At 41.9% G+C, this 26,343-nt stretch overlaps 1 protein-coding gene across 1 annotated transcript; it reads right to left on the bottom strand.

The window, feature by feature from the left end:
- Positions 1-42: 42 nt before the first annotated feature.
- On the bottom strand, positions 43-26,343 carry LOC119722767 (ubiquitin carboxyl-terminal hydrolase 47-like). Its single transcript, XM_038193073.1, has 25 exons — positions 26,084-26,343; positions 23,735-23,941; positions 22,649-22,765; positions 21,288-21,483; positions 20,963-21,059; positions 19,729-19,874; positions 18,887-19,026; positions 17,976-18,065; positions 17,120-17,313; positions 16,341-16,407; positions 14,869-15,107; positions 13,761-13,939; positions 12,093-12,205; positions 11,351-11,455; positions 10,158-10,365; positions 8,959-9,074; positions 8,263-8,382; positions 7,831-7,957; positions 6,070-6,822; positions 5,023-5,114; positions 4,275-4,439; positions 3,241-3,475; positions 2,773-2,903; positions 2,106-2,284; positions 43-748 (listed from the first exon to the last, which is right to left on the bottom strand). Exons 1-25 carry the CDS (start codon positions 26,120-26,122, stop codon positions 586-588), a joined length of 4,218 nt encoding a protein of 1,405 aa, XP_038049001.1. The 5' UTR covers positions 26,123-26,343; the 3' UTR covers positions 43-585.

The raw sequence follows: 26,343 nt of genomic DNA, 5'->3' as shown, positions 1-26,343 counted from the left end.
TGTCTTCGAACGACTCGCGAGAGGCACATACCATAACATAGCTAGAGGGGTGTTTACAAAAACATGAAGTAAAATTGCTGAACAAAATCGTTGGAAATTTATAAATTTTGACTTGGGTTGACTTTTTGACTCGCTGATATTTATGAATGGGAATAAATATGTGCTTGGCTGGTATTAAACAAGTACATTTAAAACCGGCTCTGGGTCTGGTCGCCGATATGTCCAGCATCCAGGCTCCTGAGCCGGTTTTAAACGTACTTGTTTGAAACCGGCCAAGCAAACATTTATTCCCTTATTTAACACATTAGGAAATGTACTACATTGTATTACATTGTGTTTATTCACAGACGAATTCATAAAATCATAGAGTGCTCGAGCAGTTTCGGGCACTAATACTAGACTGGGTGACTAAAGAGTTACAAATGTAAGTATAATGGGCCAACACTGGTTAAGAAGTGAAACGAAACCTGCGTATTGCCATGTCTTGTTTGAAGTCTAGATCCCTGATCCGTATCCCTTTCTGTGCTATGTATGAGAGGTAGTCTGTCACCCGGATTGCCTGGATTATTGAGACTCATCTGTACTTCACGTTGAATTGGACAGGTCCGTGTAGATCTTGAGGGCCCGCTCTTTGCGTGGGGAGGGGTAGTTTGGCTTCTGGCTCGTCTTCTCCAAACGGGAGTTCTCCTTCTTCTGGATGTCCTGTTTTTCTTCCTCGGTGAGTTCTTTGAGATCTTCTGATCCGTCGCTAGGATTAAACAAACATTTTAAATAAGTCAGAGACATCATTCCTTAAGAACAGCATGTTCCAATTCGGGCGATTCCCAATACAGTGCGCCACCAAGAAGTTGCCAAGGAGAGTCCATTTTTCGCAGTGCATTGTGGGAAACAGTCGACAAATTCGCCATGCTACGGGACACTTAAAACTCCTAGTTTGTCCAGTCAATACTTTCGTTTTATCAAGATGGTGTTTTCTGTGAGGCAGCAGAATGCTATGCCCCGATCTATCAAAGATTTGTTCAAGTTATCCATTGACATTCGTTCAAATCGTGGCAAATCGGCCATGTTTTTGTCGACCGTAAACTTGAAAACTGGACTCTTCGTGGCAACCTATTGGTGGCGCACTGTATTGGGAATCGCCCGTATTTGAAAATGTTTTAGTAATTTAAACATTCCAATAGGAATTGCTGTGCTTCAGAATAGAGCTTTATGAAGGGAAGGGGAACATTAGAAACAACTTTTGGGGTCAACTTTTCCCTCAACTTCTTGTCCGGAGGTAGTCAACAAAGCAAACAAATTTTGATCGATACTATCATAGAATTTCCCCTCAAACCATGCTGTACAATTACACTTCTACCCTACAGAGTAGCCGTGTTTGTTTTGCACTGTGGCACATTTCTCACCTTCCACCCTGGTGAACCAGGCTCAAATCCAAACCACGTTTGTTAAACAATCATGAATTTTTATATTTAATTTTTTTTTTTTATATTTAATGCATAATAATGGAATTGTTGCGTTGGGGTAATGTGAATCAAATTAGGTTTTGACTTTCACCGGCGTATAAACACTGTATACTCAGTGTGTTACCTCCCGAGTGAAAGTTGGAAAAAATCACTCGGGTGAGACTCCAACCCACGACCTCCTGCTTTCTAGTGCAGATGTCTTACCACTCGACCATCGAGCTAATGGGATCGGTTGGCTGGTTCAAATCTGATGCACATAGCAGCGGGTACCACATTAACTATTCATAATATGGAATTTTTGCGTCGGGGTGATGTGAATCACCCTTATTTTCTTTATTTTTATATTTTTGTCTTGGTATGAGTTATCAAAATATATAAACTGTATTCGAGGGTTTATGAAATTATGGAAACACTGAACACGAGTGAAGGGCCCTCTATTGAAGACAACTTTGTCATCTGTTTAAGTGTTATTTCTGTTAAAAGAGCAGTTTTTCTAATGTAATTTTTATAAAAAATTCGCTGCAACAATTTTTTTCCTTTTGTATGGGAAATTTATTTCCTTAACATCAACAGAGTACACGATTAGTACACATAGGAGGAACGACACCTCGGCTGATGATAATAGTAATAACAATGACTTACCAGTAGTAGACAACTGCACCGTCATCACTGATATACAGTGGCCATGAGTTGAGGGATGTCACGTTGGGGTTCCATTCCAAATCCGTCTGCATCTCAAGCAGCGAGACTTCACAGGGGAAAGTCCCTTTGCCTTTGGCAAAACAGACGTTCTCTTGGCTGATGCCGCTTCGACTAGATAGCTGTTACAAAATAAACGATCAAATCAAAGAACGAAGAGATGACAAACGCATGCAGATGTGGTTACTCTTCAGATAAGAAATTTTAATTTTTTTTTAAAAGCTGGCACCCGATTTAGACTTGCGGTCAAATTATTCTGAAGATAGCATTTTGTCGACGGTAACTTTTTTCGACAGCAGTTCATTGTTCCTATCCTTTTAGCAGGTTAAAGTCCTTGACAGATATAAAATACTTCCTGCAAAACACTCCCTATTGATTGCAACATGCATGTTTTAATTGGCATGCTCTGCATGCAAATATTGAATATCCAAATATTCAATCAAACACAGTTTCGAGTAATCGATTACTAAATTATTCGAAATCAGACAGCCCTAGTTTATTTGAAGGCTTCTTGCTGGGTCTTACAAATGAAGATTGGAGATACTTAGTTCTCAGTACAATGTCAACCATTTCAGAAAAACCAGAAGACGGTTACAGTCACTAATCCTACCTCTTTCTTGAGGTCATCGACAGTGCAATCCGTGAGGATGATCTCTTCGAAAGGGTCCAGCTTGAACTCCGAGGGCCGCCATCTTCTGACAAACAACTCCAGATGATTCGGGTCAGTGACCGGCTCTGGGCCTGAACATGTGGGGAAAATAAACCAATCAATTGGCCTTATTCTTGTGTGAATAGGATCATTGCAGTGGATTTGAATCCAGCTGCTGGCCATATGTTGTGTCCATAGGCAAGCCACTTCACCCCCACTTGCCTCTCTCCACCCAGGAGTATAAATGGGTACTGGCATTAGCTGGGGAGTAACCTGCGATGGACTGGCGTCCCATCCAGAAGGAATAGAAATATTCTCAGTCGTTTCATGCTTCTGAAACCGGAGATAAACGCCAGCTTGATGGGCACATTGGCTCGAGACAGACTTTACTGATGAAGACATAACAAAAAATCTATCAGCAAGACTTACAGTCCAGAATCTCGACGAAGACCTCCCAGTTGGTGAAGATGGGGATGTCTTCTTCGTACAGCTGAGTGTCGGCATAGATGGCACCTGGGTTCTTCCAGGCTTTCTTCCGCAGTCTCAGCCTGTTGAGGGGCACGTCTATCAGACACTTGGCCTTCAGCTCGGGCAGGAGCTCCGTCTTGGATTGCTGGACAGACATGCCCTTGGCAAAGACCCAATCAAAGAGATACTTGCAGGGCTGGGGGGAGAAATTGATTATGGACAGAGTTAGGCATTACAAAATTAAATCTATGACAAAAACAAGACAGGGCTTGCTTTAAGCCGGGTAAAAAAGTTTGGCAGCCGATCATTCTCAGCTTTGAAGTACACCTACGGCAAAGTCAAGTACTTCAAGTTTTAGGCAGTTTAGACCTGGTGTGAGACACTGGCAGAAGACCTCTGACTGTCAAACCTCGCCAATGTGGATGTCAGGAATCGGACTGCATGGAACAGGGCCATTAAGGAAAGACGTCTCACCCCACAGCGTGGGGAAAATGGACGTTAAATGGAAATGGTGACTTCGTAAGTCAGTAGCTTAGCTAGGGAACTAGTTTGTTAATTTTCGATACCGAGGGGAGCTAAAATTAACAATCTACTGGAAATAGACCATGTCATATTTGTTTTTACTATATTTCATGTATATTCACCAAAATTTTATCAAACTCTGCATGAGTTATCTCTGCAAAATGTCACTGTGTGTGCGCTTCCATCTTTTCATGTAGCTAGCCAGGGCAATGTTCGTGTGTGCGCACTAGCCCGTGGGATAGTTCCACGATTGCTAAGTAAAGTGCATGAATTGTGTAGTATCGACTATCGCATAGGTACATGTGATAGTTGTCCGTACATGCGTATTTGCGCTGTGCGTGAATCTTTGCGTGTGTCCTAAATAGCGAAGCTAAGCTGCTGACTCGTAATTGCCAATTGACCAATAAGAATTTGGCTCTTGCTCATGAATATGTATGAGGTATACTACTATATAAATGAATATGCATAATCACCTCTGAGCTGTTGGCGCTGAGCTGGTAGATCTTGACTCTGTACTCTCCTTTCTTCAGAGCTCGGCCCAGTTTGACCACCACTCGGCTGTCCTCACTGTAAGACTGCAACGTCTCCGTCAGTCGGATACTCTCAAACTCCTGATTGTTGGCATAAACCCTGTAGACCTGGTGGTTGTATGGAGAAACAATGATGAAACTGGCATACGCAAAAAAAAAATCAGAAAAAAGGCCGAACAAAAATACATGTCTGAAATCTGGGCCGCGCTGCAGTTACACATGTACATGTTTGTACAATACACTTCATGCCCAATTTCCGGACACAGCCTCCTGTTTTATTTAAGATCAAAAAAAAAAACCCATGAGAAAAATGTTCAGCGTTTCCGTGAAATTAAAAAGCCTGAATTAAGGTTAGTAACATACTCATCAAAGACAAGAGCGACAGTAATGAAACCATTCAACCAAATTACACTAACACACTGTACGTGGGAAAAATCGGGCATCATCGTCTTTTTCTTTCAACAACTGCCAGTGAAATGTATCACTTATGTTCTCTTTGCCATCCTCAAGATAATCATCGTGAATTTTAAAGCATTGCATGTTGTGCAACTAAATCTCAAACCTCCGAAAATCGCACATGTTGGATTTTCTCTATTGGATTGTTCGTTTCAACAAATCACAAGTAAATATTTCCAAGTGCCAGCACACTCTTCAAAACCACAATCAATGATCACGAAAGTTGACCCCTTACCTTGAAATTCTGTGATTCTGTCCCAACATAGGGTTCCAGTGCCTTCTTGAAGACTGCTAGAGACATCCGTTTATCCACATACACAGGCATTACTACAAAGGCAAAAATACTGGAAGTTAAACTTGGGCGATCCCCCTGGCATGCTAGCAGTATTTATACAGTCGGTTAGTGAGCACACTTTTCAGTGTATCTAACTAAAATCAACAATGACCTCATTTGGCTCCTAGATGACCTTTGACCTCAAATGTCTCAAGTCATCTGAAGTCCCTCTACCCAAAGATTATTGTCACTAAGTTTGGTTGAGATTGAAGTCTGACTTTTCATACAACACTTTTCAGTTTACCTAACCACAAACACCAATGACCTCATTTGACCCCTAGATGACCTTTGACCTCAGATGTCTCAAGTCATCCGAGGTCCCCCTACCCAAAGATTATTGTCACTAAGTTTGGTCGAGATTGAAGTCTGACTTTTCATACAACACTTTTCAGTTGACCTAACCAAAAAACACCAATGACCTCATTTGACCCCTAGATGACCTTTGACCTCAAATGTCTAAAGTCATCTGAAGTCCCCATACCCAAAGATTATTGTCACCAAGTCTGGTTGAGATTTTCATATGACAGCACTAAACAGCTAACCTAACCAAAACGGAGCACACGTACACACGGACAGAAAGAATACACTATTGCAAGATCCTCCTTTCTTGGCAATGAAAGCCAGGGGGATAAAAAAATGTAAATGTTGTTCTGAACTCCGTAACTTAGGAAACTTCCTGAGTCCTTTCCAGATTCAACCCTTTGCAGGATCCAAATGGCAAATTCTATGAAAAAAATACAGCGCTGCAGGCTAGTCAATCACAAGTCATATTAAGAGCAAGGTCAGTAGGGAATGAACAATGACAAAGAATAGCTCACTGCTTGACTTAAGACTCGATGCCTTGTGTTTGAATTTTGATTGAATTGTGAGGACCGTCCAAGATGAAAACAGAACGACCATTTTAGGACATATTTCTAAAGGAATTAGCATTGATGGATTGCTATTTACATCTTGAATTGTCAACCGTCTGTATGGGCTCCGCCTTGAAGTACCAGTTTGACATTTTCGTGTGCCGGGTGTTTTCGTAAATCTCATCCTCAGAGTCTTCGTTGGGGTCTTCGTACTTGATCACACTGCCCCGGGTCTCACCCCCTGCCCCTGGGTCCGTATCACTGGGTATGCTACCCGATTTGTTGTCCGACGTGGTGGTCATCGGGGAGCTGATGGAGGACAGGGGTGAGAGCGGGGAGGAGACCGCACCTGAGCTTTGGTCCGAGTTCCCCCGCTGGAGTTTGCTGCAGTCGCCGCAGCCTCTCCCCTCGCACCAGCATGGGTCGGACGTCGCGTCAACGGTTCCGCTTTGTGATTGCACGTCTCTTTCTGGAATGTGAACATCTCCGACGTCCTCCGACCTCGTCGGGTTAGCGGGACTGGCATCTCCATCAACAGCGCCCTCGGGGCTGCCGCGCAGCTCGCCGCTGTTGCCGTCATTGTCGCCGCTCAGATCGTCGTGGGTCCGGCCGTCGTTCAGCGACACCACACCACTATCTGTTTCGCTGCCGAGAAGGTTGGCGCTGTTCTTGTCCAGCGGGTGGTCGTCACTGAGCGTCGAGGAGCTGCCCGTGGGGCTAGGGGTGGGCGCCGTGTTCATGGCAATGTCCGTCTCCAGTTGGAGATCGTTGTATTTCTCATCTGTTGAGGAGGTGAGGGAGGGGCAAGGCGACACACTGTTGCTGTTGCTTTTTGGTGGCTTGAACTCGTCTGTGAAACAAATGTAAGATCAAAGGGAACAAATGGGTATTCAGAGGCAGTTGGTTCCAATCCAGCAGAGCTGTATTCAAAGCCTCACATGTCAATCACATGTCAATCACATGTCAATCACAAGTCAATGACAAGTCAATCACATGCTAAGCACGTGTCAACCACACGTCAATCACATGCAATCTCATGTCCATCTCATGTCATCCAGTCTGAAGTCAACTTAAAATAGTATACAAATATTGAGTGGCTCAGAGTGAAATGGGAGGAATATTATCACAAGGTAAAATCAAGTCCAGATTTACCAAGTCCAGATTAACAAGGTAAAATCTGCACTTTTCCAGTTCACGAGACGAAGCCGAGTGAAATGGAAAAGTCCAGATTTACCAAGCGATAATATTCCTCCCATGTCACAATTTAAAGCCACTCAATATTTGTTTTATATAACTAACATATAAATCCTTGTCATTTGATATTCTTGATATCTTAGTTCAACACAAAATTGGTGGAAAATGTATTTCTCTCTTCCAAACCACCCCTTCTTGAAAAAGTTTGAACCCCACTCTGTGGCGCTGGCTCCTTGAACTATACGCGCTATGCCCAACGCTGAACGCGCACACCAGCATGCATTTGCACTCAAATACCGCATCATGGAACAACAATGATCCTAATTGTTGAATAGTATTTCCCATTCCCCATGGGCGAATGGGACTTTTTGAGCCCCGGCGTGAATGGGAGTAATAACGAATGTCATGTGATGTGAGTTCCACCAATCAAATGATAAGGATCTGTATGTCGGTTATAAAAAGGCATTTATTTGTCACTGCTCATCCTTGGTACATTTGACTTGCTAAAGTAGTTGCATTTTAATAGTCTCCAATATTCATTACGGCTCAGATAAAGTTAGACGACAATTAATGTGTAATAACTATAACTTTGTGTCCTCAGCAGCAAGAAAAGTATAAAGGTTAATAACATAATAAAGATAAGACAATCACAAAGAGGCTTTACCTTGATAGAATAGTGGTAGAGTCACCTGTAGTCTTATCGTATTTGCATTTCTGTCCAGCAGTTGATAGAGTTTTGAATCCATAAAAGGGACCCGTTTGTCTTCAATATTGCTGCTCTCAACAAAAACCTGATACAAAAAAAAAGAATCAAAAAGTTCTTATTGGGAACATGCATTCATGTATATGCCAAAAAAGTTTAATGAATGCTTACATGGTGATGTCAGTGTGGACAGTTGTTAAACTGTACTGCCAACTTACATACCCAAAGTAAACATTCCAAAGAAAATTTTGTCTCATGGACCCTTTTAAAAATTATGACTGTACAATTGTCCGTGATCCATATTTCAATATTTACTTCTAACTGAAGACTAATCGCAGTCTAACTTGGACTTAATGGCAGAAACGTTTCATCATTTACGGGATGCGTACCCACCTTATTGCTTTTTAAGAAGCCTTCGTTTTTCAGCGTCTTGTGTCCGCTGACCAGCGGCTTCAGGTCATTGTAGTATTTCTCCCAAACAACTCGCATTGTTTCCACTTTGAGGCCTGTAACCTATTCAAAAAAAAAATCTTCAAGTATATATTTGTGCAATTCCATGAGAATGTGGACATGGCTGAAAAACGGAAAATTAATGAAATCTTCAGAACTACAAGCATCACGACCTCACATTCTGTATCAAATTAAAGGGAAGGTTCCAACTTCAAATACAGTGGAACGCCGCTATAACGAACATCGCGGGATCCACAGAAAATGTTCGTAATAGCGATCGTTCGGTATAGCGATTTTGAGATGCCGGTGCTCCAGTACTCACTTTTCAATAAATGGCGCCCTGGTAGTTACTGAAAGACGACTTTGAACACATGCCGACTATTGAATAATGTAATTACACAGTTTTGAGCTTACTACCTACATCGATGGGTGGCTTTCCCCTTCTATGCCTTGGGAAATAATAGCCACTTTCGCTTTTCTGTTGACGGTTTTCAACACCAATGTTCGGTTGGTTTTGTACACAAAATTCGGGTGCCAAGGACAATGTTCGGTATAGCCGACTGTACGGTATAGCAGTGTTCGGTATAGCGACGTTCCACTGTACCTTCTAAAGCAGTCAAGATTGTCGCCCAAACTCACCTCTGCAATCTGGGTTTTGAAGTCCTGGATGGTCGTGTTGACGTAGGACCTCAAGCTGATAGGATTGGCGATGGTCTCTGCCTCAAGATCCACCACAAACAGCTTGTTGGTGACTCCTGGCGACGAAAAGATAAACAAAATTTTAGCATCTGCAGGAGCAAAGTCAAAATATTCGCAATGAAACCTAGAAATGCAATGCATAAGAGCTATGATGAGAGATTGGATGAATGAAAGTTAGACCTTTGGGTGCTCAAGGAACTAACTCACTATTATTTCTGACCATCAGGACTATATGATATCAGTGCATCTGCAGTGAAAACAGCTGGCATTTTAATCCTCTACACCCTTGCATGAAAGAAATACATATATTTGACATCTGCCATTCAATCCAAAATGGATGGGAGGGTGCACAACAGTCACGTGTGGCGGGGATCGCTGCGGAGACCGCGGGTCGCAACATTATCAGTACCACGATCATTGGACCACCTGAAAAGACGCTGCCGAGAGACAAGGAAAAGAAATGACGGAGCACTTTTTATGACAAACTTGACATTTAGCTCACAATTTCGCAAGCTGCACGTGCGCGCTGGCACAAAGGTCGTATGTAGAGGTCTCCAGGCATGCGCATTGCCTTGGCTATTGCACGGACAGTTGTACAATAAACAGTGACCATTTCAGTTTCACACGATCGTTTGTCATGGACACATTGAGAAATCTTCCGCTAGCGGAAGATTTTGTCATAGGTCCGGACCTCCTCCACGATATCTGAAGAATTGAGATAAAGTCACCATGCATGCTGGTCACTCTCACTCAAGCAGTGGTGTCCTTTCACATGATGGCACTTTTGTAAGATTTCTCAAGCATGAGAAAATGTCTCAAGCCTTGGCTTTTGGCGTCGTGTGAAAAGGGCTTAATTATTGGATATCGCTAGAAATCTTCAGAGTTAGTCCCTTCAACAATAACTTATAGTTACTTTCTCCGTGCTCTTCAACAAATGTGAAGTTTTTCTGTTGATTAGTTTCCAACTAGTATGTTGTACTCCAACCACAAAACTCCTATTTTTTCTTTTGTGGGCGTCTGCAAGCCTCTGAAATATATATTATTTTGGACAAAAACGGATCCACCTTGCGAGCAGAACGGCTCCCGGTCCATACATTGTTGATAACATATTGTAAACTTGCCACCAGTCCTTCACTTACCCCCGGGTCTGTAGACAACAAACTCTTGATCCTCTCTCCTGGTTTCCAGCAGCAAGTCAAACATGTAGGTGGTCTTGACGCCGCAGAGTAGGGTCCCCATGGGCGTCTCTTCCTCCCCCTCGTACGACCTCTCCAGGGACTCGTGGAATTCGTCGTACTTGACGAGCCGGCAGCATTCTAAGGGGGTGTGCTTGTCATAACACAAGAGCTGGAGACAGAAAGTGTAAAAAAAAAATACCGTCTGAGATCAGAAAATCCTTTCCAAGCTTTGAAGGACAATGTGTAATGTGTAGTAAGCCAGAACCATCCAGACTTTAGTTGATCATATATAAGAGTTAAAGGTGGAGAATATCATTTGCAACTATTCAAAAAGTAACTGATGAAGCATACGTGGTTCAAAGATAGTAATGGCACTAAACTCCCTGTGAAATTATTCTTTCTGGCATGCTGTCATTTTGCAGAAAACAATAAAAGAAGGTCATTTCCAAAGATGCGTCTGAAGATGCATTTTTGGAAATTTCCATTAGAAGCCACTTTTCTTGTAGAAGCCAGTTTCCTTGTAAAAGCCAGTATCCTTCCGTTAAAGCCGTGAAGTGCGCATGCATTGACACGATGCACGCGCATTTGTTATAATTCGTCGGTTCAGTGCGTGACATCGCGTAGCTGCTATCAGCTGAATGAGAACGTGTCCCGGATGCTGATTTCGGGCGTAAGTCAAAACATGACTTGGCAACTTCTGAATTGAAATCAAGATCCTAGAATATTGTTTTTCTCAGAATATACAGCATTCACTGAGCTAAAACTTCATCAGGTTAGTTGTTAAGCACCCTTCTTTAGATTTTGAGCACTGAGTCCCCACGAATGATATACTCTACCTTTCAATACACATAAAGATTTTAGGTTGGGAAGTCATGAGGCTGGAACAGTAGTTCTTTTCTCGCCTTCCACCTCTACAACCCCGGTTTGAATTCTGCCCTAGTCTACATGTGGATTGGATTTCAGTCCCTATCTGATTCCGTGGGTTTCCCCTAGAATATTCTTCTGGGGTTTTCCTCCCACGTCTAAAATTATAATTTCTTCATTGCCTTCTCTTTACAAGTTTCTCTAGGCGTGCGAGCTACATTGCCTAGAGCGCCTTTTGAGGATGTAAATATAATATTTATAATAATGTATGACCTCTTTTTTCCTCTCACCTTGTGTGCCATCTCCGTGGCCTCTCTGAGCGTCTTATCTTTGTGGACCTCTAGTCTTGCTTCCACTGACTTCCCAGTTAACGGATGAACACCAAATAACTTGATCTATGGGTAAAGCAACAACAAACAGCAGAAAAAATAAAAACTTAACAGTTTTTATGCTAATCTGTTATTAATATCACTGGCGACGGGCAAGAGCAAGCATTAAAACTACCCAAAAGAAAAGGTTCATATGTTGTGTACAAAGTCAAGGATGCCCAAACAGTCCCTGCATGTAAGTGTCATACCGCACACTTCGTACACACCGGAACACACATACTGAAATTTGTATTCTTGTGGAGACATTTCTCTGTTCTTGTGTAGTAAAGTTTTCAAGTTGGAAAGTGAAGTTTCAAAATGCTCTAATTTTAACCAGAATTAATTTCCTTGGCTGAAATTCGGACTTAATATCCCTTTTCTGAAACTCTTCCATTTGTGACAGATCAACCCACCATGGAAATTCCTAGTTTTTGAGTAAAATTCATATATCTATTGCGTGAAAATCTTGTGGAGACGTATTCATCTATAGAAATTGCCCTGTGGAGACGTATGCAATCTTTTGTTCCCTATTGTGTGCACGTCTCCAGAGGGCACGGTGTATCAGATCTGTATACTGTAGGTGTCCACGCAAGCGTTGCATAGCCAATTACCCACTTGATTTCAAGCCTACTCTCTACCCCCTTTACCATTCTACCAGCCTCACCTTGCAAGTGTTTCTATCAATCTCTCTCTGTCTCCTTTCTTCTTCCTCTTCACTCTGTAGTCTTGCCTTCAGCTCCTTGATGTGTGATGGGAACTGTTCAACGGTTGTAAAATCTTAACAGACAAACAAACATGTGTCTGGGTTAAAGCTATAGTCCATCATTTGCAGCCATCCGAAAAGTAACTGGCATAATTTTTGTTGAAAAACATACTTGGTTGAAAGATAGTAAGGGGACTAAACTCCCTGTGAAATTATTCTTTCTGGCAAGCTGTCATTTTGAAGTAATCTACGAAAGAAGGCCTTTCCAACGGTGTGTCTTAACCGTAGGAAAATTTAAATTAGTAGTTCGTTTTGTTATTCGGCGAAGCGCGCGCAAGCATTGGCACGACGCACGCGCAGTTGCTATAATTCGTCGGATCAGTGCGCGACATCACGTATAGCTGCAATCGGCTCAGTGAGAACACGTCTCGGACGCTGAATTCAGGCCCAATTCAAAACATGATTCAGCAACTTTTGATTTGAAATTGAGATCCTAGAATGCTGTTTTTCTCGGAATATACAGCTGAAGCTGAGCTGAAATTTCATCAGGTTAGTTGTTCAGTATCCTTCATTAGATTTTGAACCCTTTTGTTGCTTCAAACGAACAAAATGCACAAATTACAAATGATGGACTATATCTTTAATAGAGATCCAGCAGGCCCAAGGTATCCAGATTGTAAGTGGAGAGAAATGAACACGTCTCATTGGCAGTTCTTGGTTTGACCTGAGACCTTCAAAGATGCTGAATAACAACTCCAAACCCTTCTTAAAGGTAGAGTGGACCATTTGCAGCAATCCAAAAAGTGACCGACCAAAATACTGTTACAAAAAGATTACTTGGTAAAGACAGTAATGACACTAAACCCTGTGCGAAATTATTCCTTCTGGCATATTGTCATTTTGAAGAAAACAATTAAAGAGAAGGTCGTTTTCCAAAGATGTGTCAAGTGACACATTTTTGGAAATTTCTGTTAGCAGTTAGTTTGTAATTGGGGAATCTGTGAATGGGCGTGCGCAAGCGTTGACACGACGCATACGCGCACGGTTGCATGGTTCAGTGCCTGACATCGCATAGCTGCAATCGGCTGAATGAGAACGTGTCCCGGATGCTGATTTCGGGAGCAATATGACTCGGCAACTTTTGAATTGAAATCGAGATCCTAGAATATTAGACAGTTGTTAAACATCCGTCTTAAGATTCTGAGCACTTTTGTTGCCTCAAACGGAAAAATTCACAAATTACAAATAATCCACTCCGCCTATAACTGTAAACATAGCTCCTTATGCAATCCATAAAAGTTACGGCAGAAATCCATTGTAATACATGAAAGAAATCATTAACCCTAACCCTACTCAATCCTCCAAAATCAACCAGGCGGTTTTAGAGTAAAAAGAGCTTTTACCTGATATAAACCAATAACTTTGGTCATGCGCTTCCCAAAGTTATACAGTTTCCAGTTTTGTTCATGGCGAAGCTCAAAGATTCTTAAACATAACTGTTAGCATTTAAACACAACACTGTGGCTGTAGGCATCCTTTGTGAAATGATAATGAAGAAAATTTAGGCTTCAAAGGAGAAAAATTCTTCATTTTTTAGATGATTATACACCTTGTTTTTACGGAACTTACTTGCATTCTTGTTCGGCTCCACCCGTCTGTACATCAGCATGTAAGCGTTGGGTAGCGTGCTGTTGGGGGCGCTTCGGCCAGGCAAGGCCTCGATACCGTACGTCCGCCGTATGTCATCTTGCGTGGAGCGCGTCACGCTCGTATCATTGAAGCAGTACCAGCGCCCGTCACTGAAAGATCTTCATGGGATACGAAACAATGTTTACGATCAAATACAGAATATACTACAAACTTATCTTTTTAAAAAAATTTTGAGCCTCGAAAATCTTTTAAAAATCAAGAAATTTGTTGTTAACGTTTCTTAATATGAACTCCTTACGAAATTGACAGATTAGCTTTATAATAATTGAAAGTGAAATACAGGCTGAGTAAAAAAAAAAGAAACCCAAATGGCAGGACCATCTTTTGAATGACGTTTTGCCTGGAGCACTTTCAAAATCTAAGATATGAAAGCCCAGTCATTAAGCTTTCTTTTAATACAAGAATCATTCAAATCACTCGTGTACTTTTCAAGTTACGGAATTTTTAACACAAACACAATTTAAAAGTTCTGTCCACGGATCACAAAAAAGTAAGTGTTTTCCAGCAAAACAAAAACAATTCACATAGGGATGCATGTGAATTGTTTTCATTTTGCTGAAAGAACACTTACCTTTTTTTGTGATCGGTGGACTGAACTTTAAAACGGTGTTTGTTTTCAAAATTCCGTAACTTGAAAATTACATGAGTGATTTGAGTGATTCTTGTACTAAAAGAAAGCTCATTGATTGGTCTTTCATATCCTGGATTTTGAAAGTGCTAAAGGCAAAACTTCATTCAAAAATTGGTCCTGCCATGTTTTTGGGTTTTTTTTTTTACTCACCCTGTATATTTCTAATTCTAGCTTGTAACGCCTAAATCTGAACTGCGATAACTTTTACCTGTACAATGTACATTATAGGCCGAGTCTCAAAACATGGCCATGCATCTTCGGACTGGTTTTGTACCAGAAGGTCACAATTATTTAAAATAACTGGGCAAGCAGTCATCATTGCAAACGTGCAGGCCAGTCTTTGACAGTGTATTTCAAGACAGAGGCAGGACCCATATTTTGCCGGCAAAAACTTACTTGATGTATGCATAGTAATGTCCACCATTTGCCGTCCCAGAATGCACCATGATAGAGAACAGCTCGTACAGGTAGGGCGTGGCGGCGGGCTGCGATTTGCTGGGCGTGGTCACCTGGGCGGCTTGCTCCACGTCGATGCCTTCATCCACGGTATCGTCCGGGCTGTGATTCTGGCCGGGGCCGGCGAGAATGCTTGGGCTTTCAAAATCATCAGCCTCCCTGTCTGATTGGACATCGGTCTGGATCAAAGCAACCCAAGGATTGGTCAATTGCAGGCAAAACAAAGCAAAGGTTGCAAATTTACTACAATGTAAGGGATAATTTGTTTTTCTTTAAAAAAAAAGTCAGTTTCAAGCCTAAGAGAAAGAATGTTAGTGGATCCAGTTGTGCCTTTCTCCATTTAAAATAAGACAATGCCTAATTTTGTGTTGGAACATTTTGTGTTACCGGGTACTTAAAACCCTAATATGCATTCTGTGCAAAGTTGTCCTTTCAGTCAAAATCAATCAAGGGACTGTATTAACAGTTCAGAGCTCCCAGCTTACATAAAGCAGGATTGACTGGCTGGGACTGTTTATGTAACTTGATACAGCTATGCTTTGACTGTAGGTGATTGATAAGCCAGCTGTGCCTACCACTTGCCTGCATTTGTCTGTTGACTGAATTTGACTAGCTACAGTGCTTACTTAAAATATGATCTGACTGTTGGTGACTAGCCTGTGTGAAAGGCATGGCAGGGGAAGAGGATTGATTTTTTGACTGTCTGTGACTATTCAGATAGCAGGAGGGTTAATTTTAACAAACTGTATAAATCTCCGACTTATTTGGTTGGTTCTAAGCAAAAGAAAAGTAGCATTGAATTAAATCAGTTCGAATTTAGTCCATGCATTAAAAACGTTTGACCTTTATGTTATTATTTCTTGAGTCAAATCATTTACAAACATAAAAGCTATAGTCCATCATTTGCAGCCATCCGAAAAGTAACTGGCGTAATTATTGTTGAAAAACATACTTGGTTGAAAGATAGTAAGGGGAATAAATTCCCTGTGAATTTATTCTGTCATTTTGAAGTAATCAACGAAAGAAGGCCTTTCCAACGGTGCGTCTTAAGACGCACCGTTTCCAACGGTGCGTCTTAAGACGCACCGTAGGAAAATTTAAATTAGTAGTTCGTTTTGTTATTTTGCGAAGCGCGCGCAAGCATTGGCACAATGCACACGCGGTTGCTATTATTCGTCAGATCAGTGCGCGACATCACGTATAGCTGCAATCGGCTCAGTGAGAACGCGTCTCGGACGCTGAATTCAGGCCCAATTTAACTTTTGACAAAATGCACAAATTACAAATGATGGACTATATCTTTAAGTGAAGTCATCTCTACCCACAGTACACAACCTTTTTATACATTACAAGAAAAGTGAAACCGTTTTTTTTTTACTCAAAAGGGAAAGAAATTCGAAGAAAAGCCATACCTCGTCTTCTTCCTGTTTTTCGTCTTCCAAAAACGTGTTCATGTTGAGCAATTCAGGAAAGGTGACCCTGTAAGAACAAAATTATCGGCGATGCCACTCAATCAACAATTTGCAGTTTGTGGTTTAATACAAAATTTTAAGTTGGTAAAATTTGACTGGAATGATTGGAATTACAGTTAATTGTGGCCCACTAAGAAACAAGATAGATCTTTCACAATGTGTCCAAAAATGCTGTTGTGATCAATTGACCATTGTGCAGTGAGGCATGAGGGACATTAAATGAAACTCATAGGGGTTTAGGCCAAGGGAGTAAAACATTTTCAAAATTTACTTCGTGGTTTTGTTGTCATTTCAAAAATATTTAGATGGAAAAGCTGTATCCGCTTCGTTCACAAGTACCCCCTCACCGGCAAAGAAAGTACAGTTGGGGGTGACCGAACGACACCATCTTGCCCGACTGCAATTTTTTCGCGACGCGCGGTTGTACTTTGTACCACTGTGTGTACATAGTACAAATCCCCTGGTGTACGTGCGTCACACACAAGGAACGGTACGCGTCAACCAGCTAAATGTCCCGCCCATGGGACATCGTTGCTAGGTAAAATGGCGCCCTCTTTGTTGGCGCACGGAGCCCATAGTGGCTGGGCCCTACTGTCCTCAATCCTGTAAAATCCTCAAAAACCTCCTAGTGTTATTTTTAATGGTTCGGGGGATTAATGCCCTTTGTCTGAGGATTTGTAAATGCAAAAGATCCCTTACCGAAGTCAAATTGTACCTACTTGTCGTTTAGTTTGTGCCTGGTATAGGTGGAGTAGTCGAAGTCAAATCGCTTGAGTTGAAAGGTCAGGACGTAGGGGAAGGATTGAAACTTCAGCCCCTTGTGAGCGTCGCATTTCTTGTTGCAGTGCTCACAGAAATATTGGTTTGTGTCATTCAGGGTCTCTGGTGTGATGAAGGCCTGCAGTGCCTCTTGCTGTATGGCAATTGAAGAGATAACTTAATTAACAGATGGAAAAACGTTAAAGGCACGTCTGATTGCATGAGAAAAATCTTACTCAGGGCAAAGATAGGGCTGGTACTACATGTACGTGTCAAAAAAAAATGTCCTGCTTTTGATCCTAAATTACTCTGTTGTTTACCAATGGAGTTAAACCAAAATTTCAGATCATGTAAACAAGGCATGACAAATTTTATATCCTGAAAAATCCTCCAACTGCCTCTATGTAAAATTGCATACAGCCTCAATCCTCCGAAATCTTCCGTTATTTCTTGAATGTGGTTCTTGGAGGGTGACCACTGCTTCAATCCTGCAAAATCTTCTGGCAATCACTGTCAATATGTTGAGGCAGAGCCAGTGACATCCTGGTGCAGTACGGAGGATTTCAAGTATAATCTAGGCTTAATTTATGCACGGCTGAGCATAAACAACGCAAGGTCCGGCCCAAGACCTTGACACAGTGCATCCTCCAAAATCAGCCACACATGATTTTTGCCATATGGCCTCAATCCTGCAAAATCCTCCATTTGCAAAGAAGATTTTTGAGGATTTGGGAAGGTTAGGGTTACGGATGTGCCAAAGCCAATGCTAAGGCCTAGGTATTTTATAGTGCAGACACTTTTCTTTGATGTACTTACCACACTCCCGTATGTTTTCGTTGAGCCAAACGGTCTGATGACGAGGGGGATGTCCAGGAAACTATCCTTCCTCGCACTCTCATGTCCACACTGAAATTACAAATATCACATTTTATCCTCACAATAAGATAATGTTGAAGGTTTGATCATTTTTGTGCGACAACACTTGCTGGTAATGTGTAAGTTACTCTTGAGAGTCTAACAGGGTTTTCCAAACCTCCAGCTTTGGTTTTCAGGTTTTTTGTGGTTCCTGACTTGGGAGCTCTAGCTCACTCTATGTCCTTAGGCTGTGTTGAATTACTTGGGGCTACGGCTCGAAATCACACACAAGTCTATGGGGAGAAGCTGATGCCACGTATGTTATCGGCGATAATGTTATCAGTGTCCAGGCCCCTGAGCCAGTTTAAACGTACTTGTTTAAAACTGGCCAAGCACATATTTATTCCCTTAACCAGTTCGCGCCGGGATTACTTTTGCCGAAAAATTTCGATTTTCGAAGGAGGCAAGATATAGCAGCCGACTTTTGATATCAGCTAAACGCCACAAATACTGATTCGCAAGAGTCATTTCAACAGTATTTGTACGATATTTCTTACCGCAACCTCATATTTGTCAACACTCCGGGTGTGCCCACGGAGCGTGAATTGTACCACAACAGGCTGTGCACAGTGGCCAAGTTCAAGTAAAACACACGGTCTGCCTCCACAGACTTCTCAGACTTTGTGTGTGTGTACAAAACAAATGGGGGATTAGCGTGTTTAGACGTCATCCGGAGGCGAATCAAGGCACGCTTGACGTTTTAACTCGTCAGCCGTGCCCGTGTATAGAATAAGCCAGATTGTGTTAACACGTCATCCGATGCGAAGTGGTTAATAGAGACAACATTAAACTACAACTAATTCCTTTTTTACCTCCAGGCACTTGACATAGTCCTTCATCTGGCCCTGATACAGTCTGTTGATGAGATCCTCGTTCTCGGTGTTCTTAAACTTGGTCTCCAGAGCATCAAACATGACACGGCATAGCTCCTGCACGTCATGCTGGTGCCAAGCTGCAAAAAAGTCCAGAATAGAATACTCATAAAGCCATAAGCATAACATGCGTGAGATTGGTAGAAAATGAAACATCTACGCAAAATAATCGGCGGAGGGTTTGGGGGCCGCCAAGGGCTCTAAAGCAAGGGTGGGTTATTTTGACCATCTCACAGCCGGGGGAGGGGGGGACGGATACCGTATCAAAAAATGCGGAAGACTTGAGGCTTAAATGTCAGGACAGCTCAGTCACCAAAAAAAATTGCAGGGGTATCGCAGAAAAAGTTGTAGGGGGGGGGGGGGGAGATTCTGCCCCTACCCCCAGCTCTTTTAGGGTTAAGGCATCCCTCAAAATACCCAATTCTGCTGTTTTACATGAACGTTTATAGTAAAAGCACCTCTTTTGGTATTTGCTGGAGTTTCACATTTTTTTAAATCCTGAAATCCGGGAAAATCCTCACAAATTCCACCCAGGGCATAAACAATTTACGAAACACAACTATGAAAAAGGAACAGGAAAAGGCGAAGAATTTTCAAATTTATACTCGACAACAGTGATAAAACAATGTTCATTGAAACACTGCACACACATAAAACTTAAAATTTAAATTGAAAAAAAATTATGAACACTCTGAAGAAAAAATAAATAAAGTTTTATTTCCAATGCCTGATCTTCCCAAACCAGGGAGTTACGACAATCTGACAAATAAACAATCCAGTACCTTCATTGCTGTCCCATCCAAAGCTTCGTGTGACGTCGTAGGTCTCAATGGATCGCTTGGTGCTCGTCTGGAGCTGCACAAACAGTCGCTGCAGCTGGTATGGGATGCTCTTGGTGGGATCTTCAACGGACTCGTCAAAACACCATCTGACAAAATTCAATATCGCTATCATCACTAGGTTGAACAAAGAAATTGACTGGGTGGGATTCAAGCCCAGAACCTCTTGAATACTACACAAGAGCTCTTCTAACTGCGCTCTCCTGCCCCACGTCCTCCAAAATTGTCGGAAGTCGGAAGCACATGTGGATCCCGCCCACAGTCAAGAAACCACCAACAGTATACAAATATAACATGGTTTGAGAGTGGATAGCCAATATTAGCGCTCCAAGGTATTGGAAGTCGACAAACTAGTTCCTGAGACAAAGCCAAGGAAACTAGTTTGTCAACTTCCAATACTGAGTTATATATAGCCAATACCGAGTTATATATAACCACGTTATATTTGTTTTACTATACCTCATACATATTCAGTTGCCGAATTTTCCCGTTCGCAGGCATATTGCTCAACCTCAGAAAAGTTCAGCTCGTTTAAAATACAGTAACTCCTAAGAGTGCATACCGCATTGTGGACCATTATTTTAGTAGAGGAGGCATCTTTACTGTCCACAATATTTTCCACTTTGGCATCCTTGAGCTCGGGCAAACGCTACTTAACAACTACGTGTGCTGCCATCTTTTGACGTGTCATGTGTGTAGCTAGCTAGCTAGCTAGGGCGATGTTCGCGCGTGCGTACTACACCCGTGCAACAGCTCCATGATTGTTTTGTAAAGCGCACACGTGGTAGACTGTTGCTCAGGTAACCCGCGCGACAGTTTACTACGCATGCATGGTGAATGGACCAATGAGACTTCAGCTCTCGATCATGAATATGTATGAGGCATAGTAATAGAAATTGCTCAATTCCTGGGGAATGGCAATTGGGGATCCATTACTGAGCTATGTTAACCACCCCCTTTTTTACAGGCAACACGCTTCATGGGCGATCAGGAACTTTGCAAGTGATCAGCCGTTTCGTGAGTGATCGACTCTTGAATAACTTGTGAACGCACACTCACACACACACATGACTGTTCCAGAAACGGACAAGGTAAAAAACATCTATTTAGCAAAAACGAAACAAGTCTGTATTTTATATTCTTTCAATATTCTTACTATGTTCATCTATATTCTTACTTGTATAAGGCGTTTCGGAATTCCGGTGTCATGTAAAGGGTCTGCAGCAGACTGTTGAGATAACACGTCATTGCTTGGTTGATCAAGCCGACATAACCTGAAATAAGACAAAAAATACAAATCCATTAAAGGCATATTGCTGAGTAGAAGATGCAATCTTTTAAACTTTTGAGTGTCATGCCAGCGACCAAAAATTGCCAAAAACGAACGACTGCTATAACGAACATTCTCTTGTGGACACCATCGTGTTCATTATAGCAACTGTATTCTCTCTACGACACTCCTGATGGGGTACTACATAGTAGCATCACTTCCCTGGCCATACCTGACTCAGATTTGGCTGTGACTGCCGAAGCGTACGAACTGTAGCTGTAGTCGGTGAAGGTGGCGCAGGTGTCAACAGAGGGCGCTGTAATGAGTGGCTGGGTGTCCTCCCCGTCATTGCGAGCTGATGACGCTGCCGTTGCCATGGCAGCAAAGTTGTCATCGCCGTTGGTGACGGTGATCCCTGTCGCACCAGCCTGAGGAGTGAATGAAAGTATTATAAGTAGCTTGATTAGGTATGCACCGGGGGCATAAATTTGTTTACCACTAGTTTAGTAATGTTAGGGGGAAAATCCGAAATTTTTGTGGAAATTAATTTTAAAAAGTCCGAAGGGGAGAGACGGGCCTCACAATCAGACGCTACGTAGGCCTACATGTACATGTAGCAGTGTTCATGACGTGTTCAACTATTTTACCCTGCCAGCCGTACCAGACTGCATCGGATGTAAAAGTCTATGGGACCTTGCTGCATTGAGCCATCAACACCAGTACATAAACGGGCAATTCTGAGACAATGAGAGCTAGTCCCACTCAAAGGGAAAATACAACATTTGCAAACATCAAAAAATAAAACTACAAAATCATTTTGAAATACCTTGCTGGACTGTTAGTAAATGACAGTGTAAAGCATCCTGTAAAATCATGGCACCTGGTATACTGTCATTTCCAAAAAAAGTGGTATTTTTGTATCAATTTCCAACGCTAGCTGGTCGGCCGACCAGCGTTGGAAAAAACTGGCTTTTTTTCAAATACTGGCCCCAATGGACCATCGCACTTGTTTGCAATTGATTACGTACCTATGAACGGGTACAAGCCAGCTAGACTGGTTCCCCGACCTTACAATTCCCCAATGTATGTAAACTGCTCTGTTGCTTCTTATATGGAGTCAGGGAACCATACTACAGGAAAATGATTGTTTTTCTTGGTTTTTATAGCATTTTCGAACCCCAAACCTCAAAAAAGTCAGTGTAACTATATTTGCTATATATTTCCAACCCCCAATTCCATCCATTTCTGAAAATTACAGCAAAAGCAAATGATGTATATTCCCTTTAACAGTGCCACAGTTGCATCCTGCTGCAAATGGTGACCACAGACTCTGAGACAGTTTGACCTTGAGATTTGTGACTTGGTGGATCTTGCCAGACCGATGAGCAGGCTTGTCATTTTGTCAAGTGTTGCATGTCGCTGAGTTTAGCAGGGTTTCTAGCCAGAATACCCAAGGGGTTTAGGGTTTAAAGTTCTTGCATGAGATATTCTTACAGCCCATCCCCCCCCCCCCCCCCCCCCCCCCTCCATGAGCTCGCCAGTCCACATCATCAAATTCGATGTTTCGGGTTCGATCCCCACCAAAGTACTCACATTGATGGGCACAGGCTGGACACCTTCCTTGTCCTGAATCTGAAATAAGTTCTTCTTTCGGTCGGGGAGAAGGCCAGCTTCTCCGAGGGTTTGCGTCCCGCGATCATTCATTAAAACCTGTACAAATTTGATATCAAATAAAGAGGTCAATTAATTTTGTTCTTCAAATTACACTCAAAGGGCTCCTAAAAGGGCATTGTGTAGTTGAGGTCACCTCCGTTTTTTGTAATTTTTAAAAACAGTTTTGTCGCTCCCCCAACCTCTGCAACCTCAGGATACATTCTCTTAATTATACTGACCCTAATTTTTTTTTAGTTTAGAACAATTAACTCAAAGAAAAATCAGCTTTCTTATATAATCTGAAACAAGCATGCGAATCGACACACTTACTGCACCGTGCGGTATGCAAGCAAGTCTGGTTCCAATACCAAAAGATCCTGAACTGTCATGCATTTTGTAATGTGGAACCAGACTACTAGTAGAAAAGCAAGCTGCACTGGTATATCAACCAATTACCGACAGTCTAAACCTGACACTATTGCCAAGTTTGTTTTCAGCATTTTCATTTTTATCGACTTCACTTTTTCCCCATAATTTCCCTCAAATATCAAAACCCTGCCCTCTTTCCACAATATTAATCCTGCAGTTATTCAAAATGGTGTTTTTGTCCTCTACTTAATTGAGTCCAAATGTTGGCTTACAAATGGAATTTTTCATCAACGAATCAGCGATGTTCTACAAAACCAGCTTGTTGGGGTTTTTTTATGGAAAGATGTACATTGTAAACACATGGTTTTGTCGCTGTCATTGTTTTACCCCATATTTTCCCTCAAAAATCAAAATCCTGCCCTCTTTCCACAAAATTAATCCTGCAGATTTATACAGCATGATGTCATCGTTATCTACTTAGGTGAGTCCCAAAGTTTAGAAGTAGATTTTTGTTCCCTTAAAGGAATGGGGTCCACAACTACATGTACACAAACGCCCCTAAAAGAGGTTTATTGTGCATGAAGACAAATGCATATTCATGTCTGGAGGGTGTAACAGAGCAAGGGGGGAGACTCAAAATGTCCAACGATTACTTACATCGTCGGTACCATCGGCACCGCTCCGCTGCCAGACCAAGTTGAACGTATCGGGTTCGTAATTGGCTTGTTTGGCGACTTCGTCGCACAGGTCACGGGTAGTTGTGCGTATCGGCAGGGTGACCGTGATCTTACAGCTGTTCCACTGTGGGTTGGTGATGTCACGGATTATGCAGAGTATCATCCTATCGTCTGCACTGCAGGAGGCCTGACACAAACCAAAGGATGACAACTAATCATTGACAAACTCATATCTTCTTTAAAAGGATTATTTCGACATTATGTTTCTTCACTTGTTGTTTTGAGGAATCGAAATTGGGACTGAATTTTGTCAGTATGGGATATACAATGTACTATTGAATATATGGCAATCGCTGGGATGCACAGTGGATTTTCAAACCACTTTGATTCCTACGACATCAACTGAAAAATGCGTAAGAAAGTCGCAGTAATGATGAATACACTAAGGACAAAGTTCAAATTGACAGAAAATAGGGTCATTAGAATCAATTAGGCTATAAAAAAACTAAAGGTTGCAGTTGTCATTTTGGAATGATAAAAACTAAAGAACACTCTAACATGTCTAGTTAGACTAAAAGTAAATGCAGTGTTTACGCCTATATTACCGTGAACTGGTCCCGCATTTTTTTTCCGTTCTTAAGCCAGTACATCGTACAACGCCCTCATTTGCACCTATACAAGTAGGCCTACACCATAAAAGATATTAAATTACCACTCTGAATAGAGCCAAAATGTGGCCTAGAAGTGGATAGCACGCTAGACTCACAATCACGATGTCACGGATCGAGTCCTGGCCTCGCCACTCATTTTGAAATTTTGTTTCTTTTTCCCATAAAAGTAAGAGTCGTCTTCTTTGTTTTCGAATCGTCTATTTGATAGCAGAATACATGTACATGTATTTCATTCTCTTTTTCTGGCTCTGGAGCATTTTTTTTAAGGGAAATATCAAATAAAGTTTGAATAGGGCCCTAGGCCCTAGGTCTGATTCCCATCACCTTAACGCGAAGTCACAATGACGATAGCGCAGAACTACTTCCAGAACTGTAGAAAGACCAATTGAAGTTGCTGTAGCAGACAATTCTCAATTTTTTCCGACCTCCAAACTCTCCTGTCGCGAAATATTTGGCCTCAATATATCACAAGTATTATCTTGATGCAGATAGGTACCTCTAGGGTGGGTTGAAATCCCTCAAATGTCAAACAAAAATATGAAATTGACCAGAATTTCATTCATTAGGATCACTGGAGTCTTGCAGTCGGCCCTGTCTCATCATTTGCTGTCGACTGAGGGCGCTTTATTTCTCTGGACCAACTACAGCGTGGCTTTCATTTCATCGCGCGAGGCACGAAAAAAACACTCTCAGAATGAAAACTGCGCTGTAGTAGTTGGTCCAGAGAATTAAAGCGCCCTCAGTCGATAGCAAACGATGACAGACGGCTGAGTGCGAGACTCCTGTGATCCTGGTGAACGAAATTCTGGTAATTTTCACATTTTTGTTTGACATTTGAGGGATTTCTGGACCAACTACTACAGCACGGCTTTCATTCCGAGAGTATGTTTTTGTTCCTTCCCTGACGATGAAATGAAAGCCACGCTGTAGTTGGTCCAGAGAAATAAAGCGCCCTCAGTGGACAGCAACAGATGAGACAGGGCCGCGTGTGAGACTCCTGCGATCCTGGTGAACGAAATTCTGGTAAATTTCACATTTTTGTTTAACATTTCAGTGATTCCAACCCACCCTAGAGCAGAGGTACTTTTGTTCGTGACAGGAGGGTTTGGAGGTTAGAAAAAATTGAGAATTTTCTGCTAAGTACAGCAGCTTCAATTGGCATGATTGGTCTTTCTGTAAGCATGGTAAGGTTTGTAAAAACCTTACACAGTTCTGGAAGTAGGACCAGACGATCAGTCATCACGGTAAACATTTTAAAAAAAAAATCTAAGTTAGGCCATGGTTAGGGCTACTTCCAAGTCCCAAAAAACAGTCACTGTCATGTTCAGTGCTCTGCCGGGCACAATCGACAATCACGACAATCGAGCACCGGTTCGCAGTCAAATATACACAGCCAAAAGTAAAACAAAAGGCGTAACTACACAATCACCTACATTAATATATCTAGGCTATATCCCCGTAAAATTAAAGAATGACTATCCATTAGAAAAAGAAAAAAACGATTAGTATTTTAATAATATAAAATATAGACCTCAACTCAAGCAAATTTTAGTTCAAAGCAAATTACGACCATGACGACACAAATTGATGGCAAGGAACTTCAACATTTCGAGATTAGTTTTTACCGTTTTCAAAACTATCATGGTTTCAAAACTCACCTCGGATGGCACAAGTTGTGTACTGTTTACTGGGACCATTTTGTCATTTTTTTATTGGTCAATGGAATATCCTGCGCCAAACTTTTAAAACAGTAATCGCCCCGGAAATAATCGTCTTCCACCACCCGGCCCGAGCACTGCACTTTAAATGACGAACATTATCTGATATCCAATACGCATGGCGCACAAAACAAGTTCAGAGCGAGCCCAATAAGTGCGTGTCTCATACGCAATTTCAACACGATTTTGTACCTCAATCG

Source organism: Patiria miniata, unplaced genomic scaffold (genome assembly GCF_015706575.1).
Source record: "Patiria miniata isolate m_02_andy unplaced genomic scaffold, ASM1570657v1 HiC_scaffold_16, whole genome shotgun sequence".
NCBI classification, from domain to species: domain Eukaryota; kingdom Metazoa; phylum Echinodermata; class Asteroidea; order Valvatida; family Asterinidae; genus Patiria; species Patiria miniata.
The sequence above is the reverse complement of the archived record's forward strand: the minus strand, read 5'-3'. Positions and strand labels throughout refer to the sequence as shown.

Excerpts from the sequence above, each read along its gene's own strand:
- LOC119722767 (XM_038193073.1), bottom strand. The coding sequence starts at position 26,122 with ATGGTCCCAGTAAACAGTACACAACTTGTGCCATCCGAG. Across the intron at positions 12,206-13,760 it reads GGAGCCGAACAAGAATGCAA|ATTTTACAACCGTTGAACAG; the intron begins GTAAGTTCCGTA and ends TTGTCTGTTAAG. Across the intron at positions 2,904-3,240 it reads CTTCGTCGAGATTCTGGACT|GCCCAGAGCCGGTCACTGAC; the intron begins GTAAGTCTTGCT and ends CCACATGTTCAG.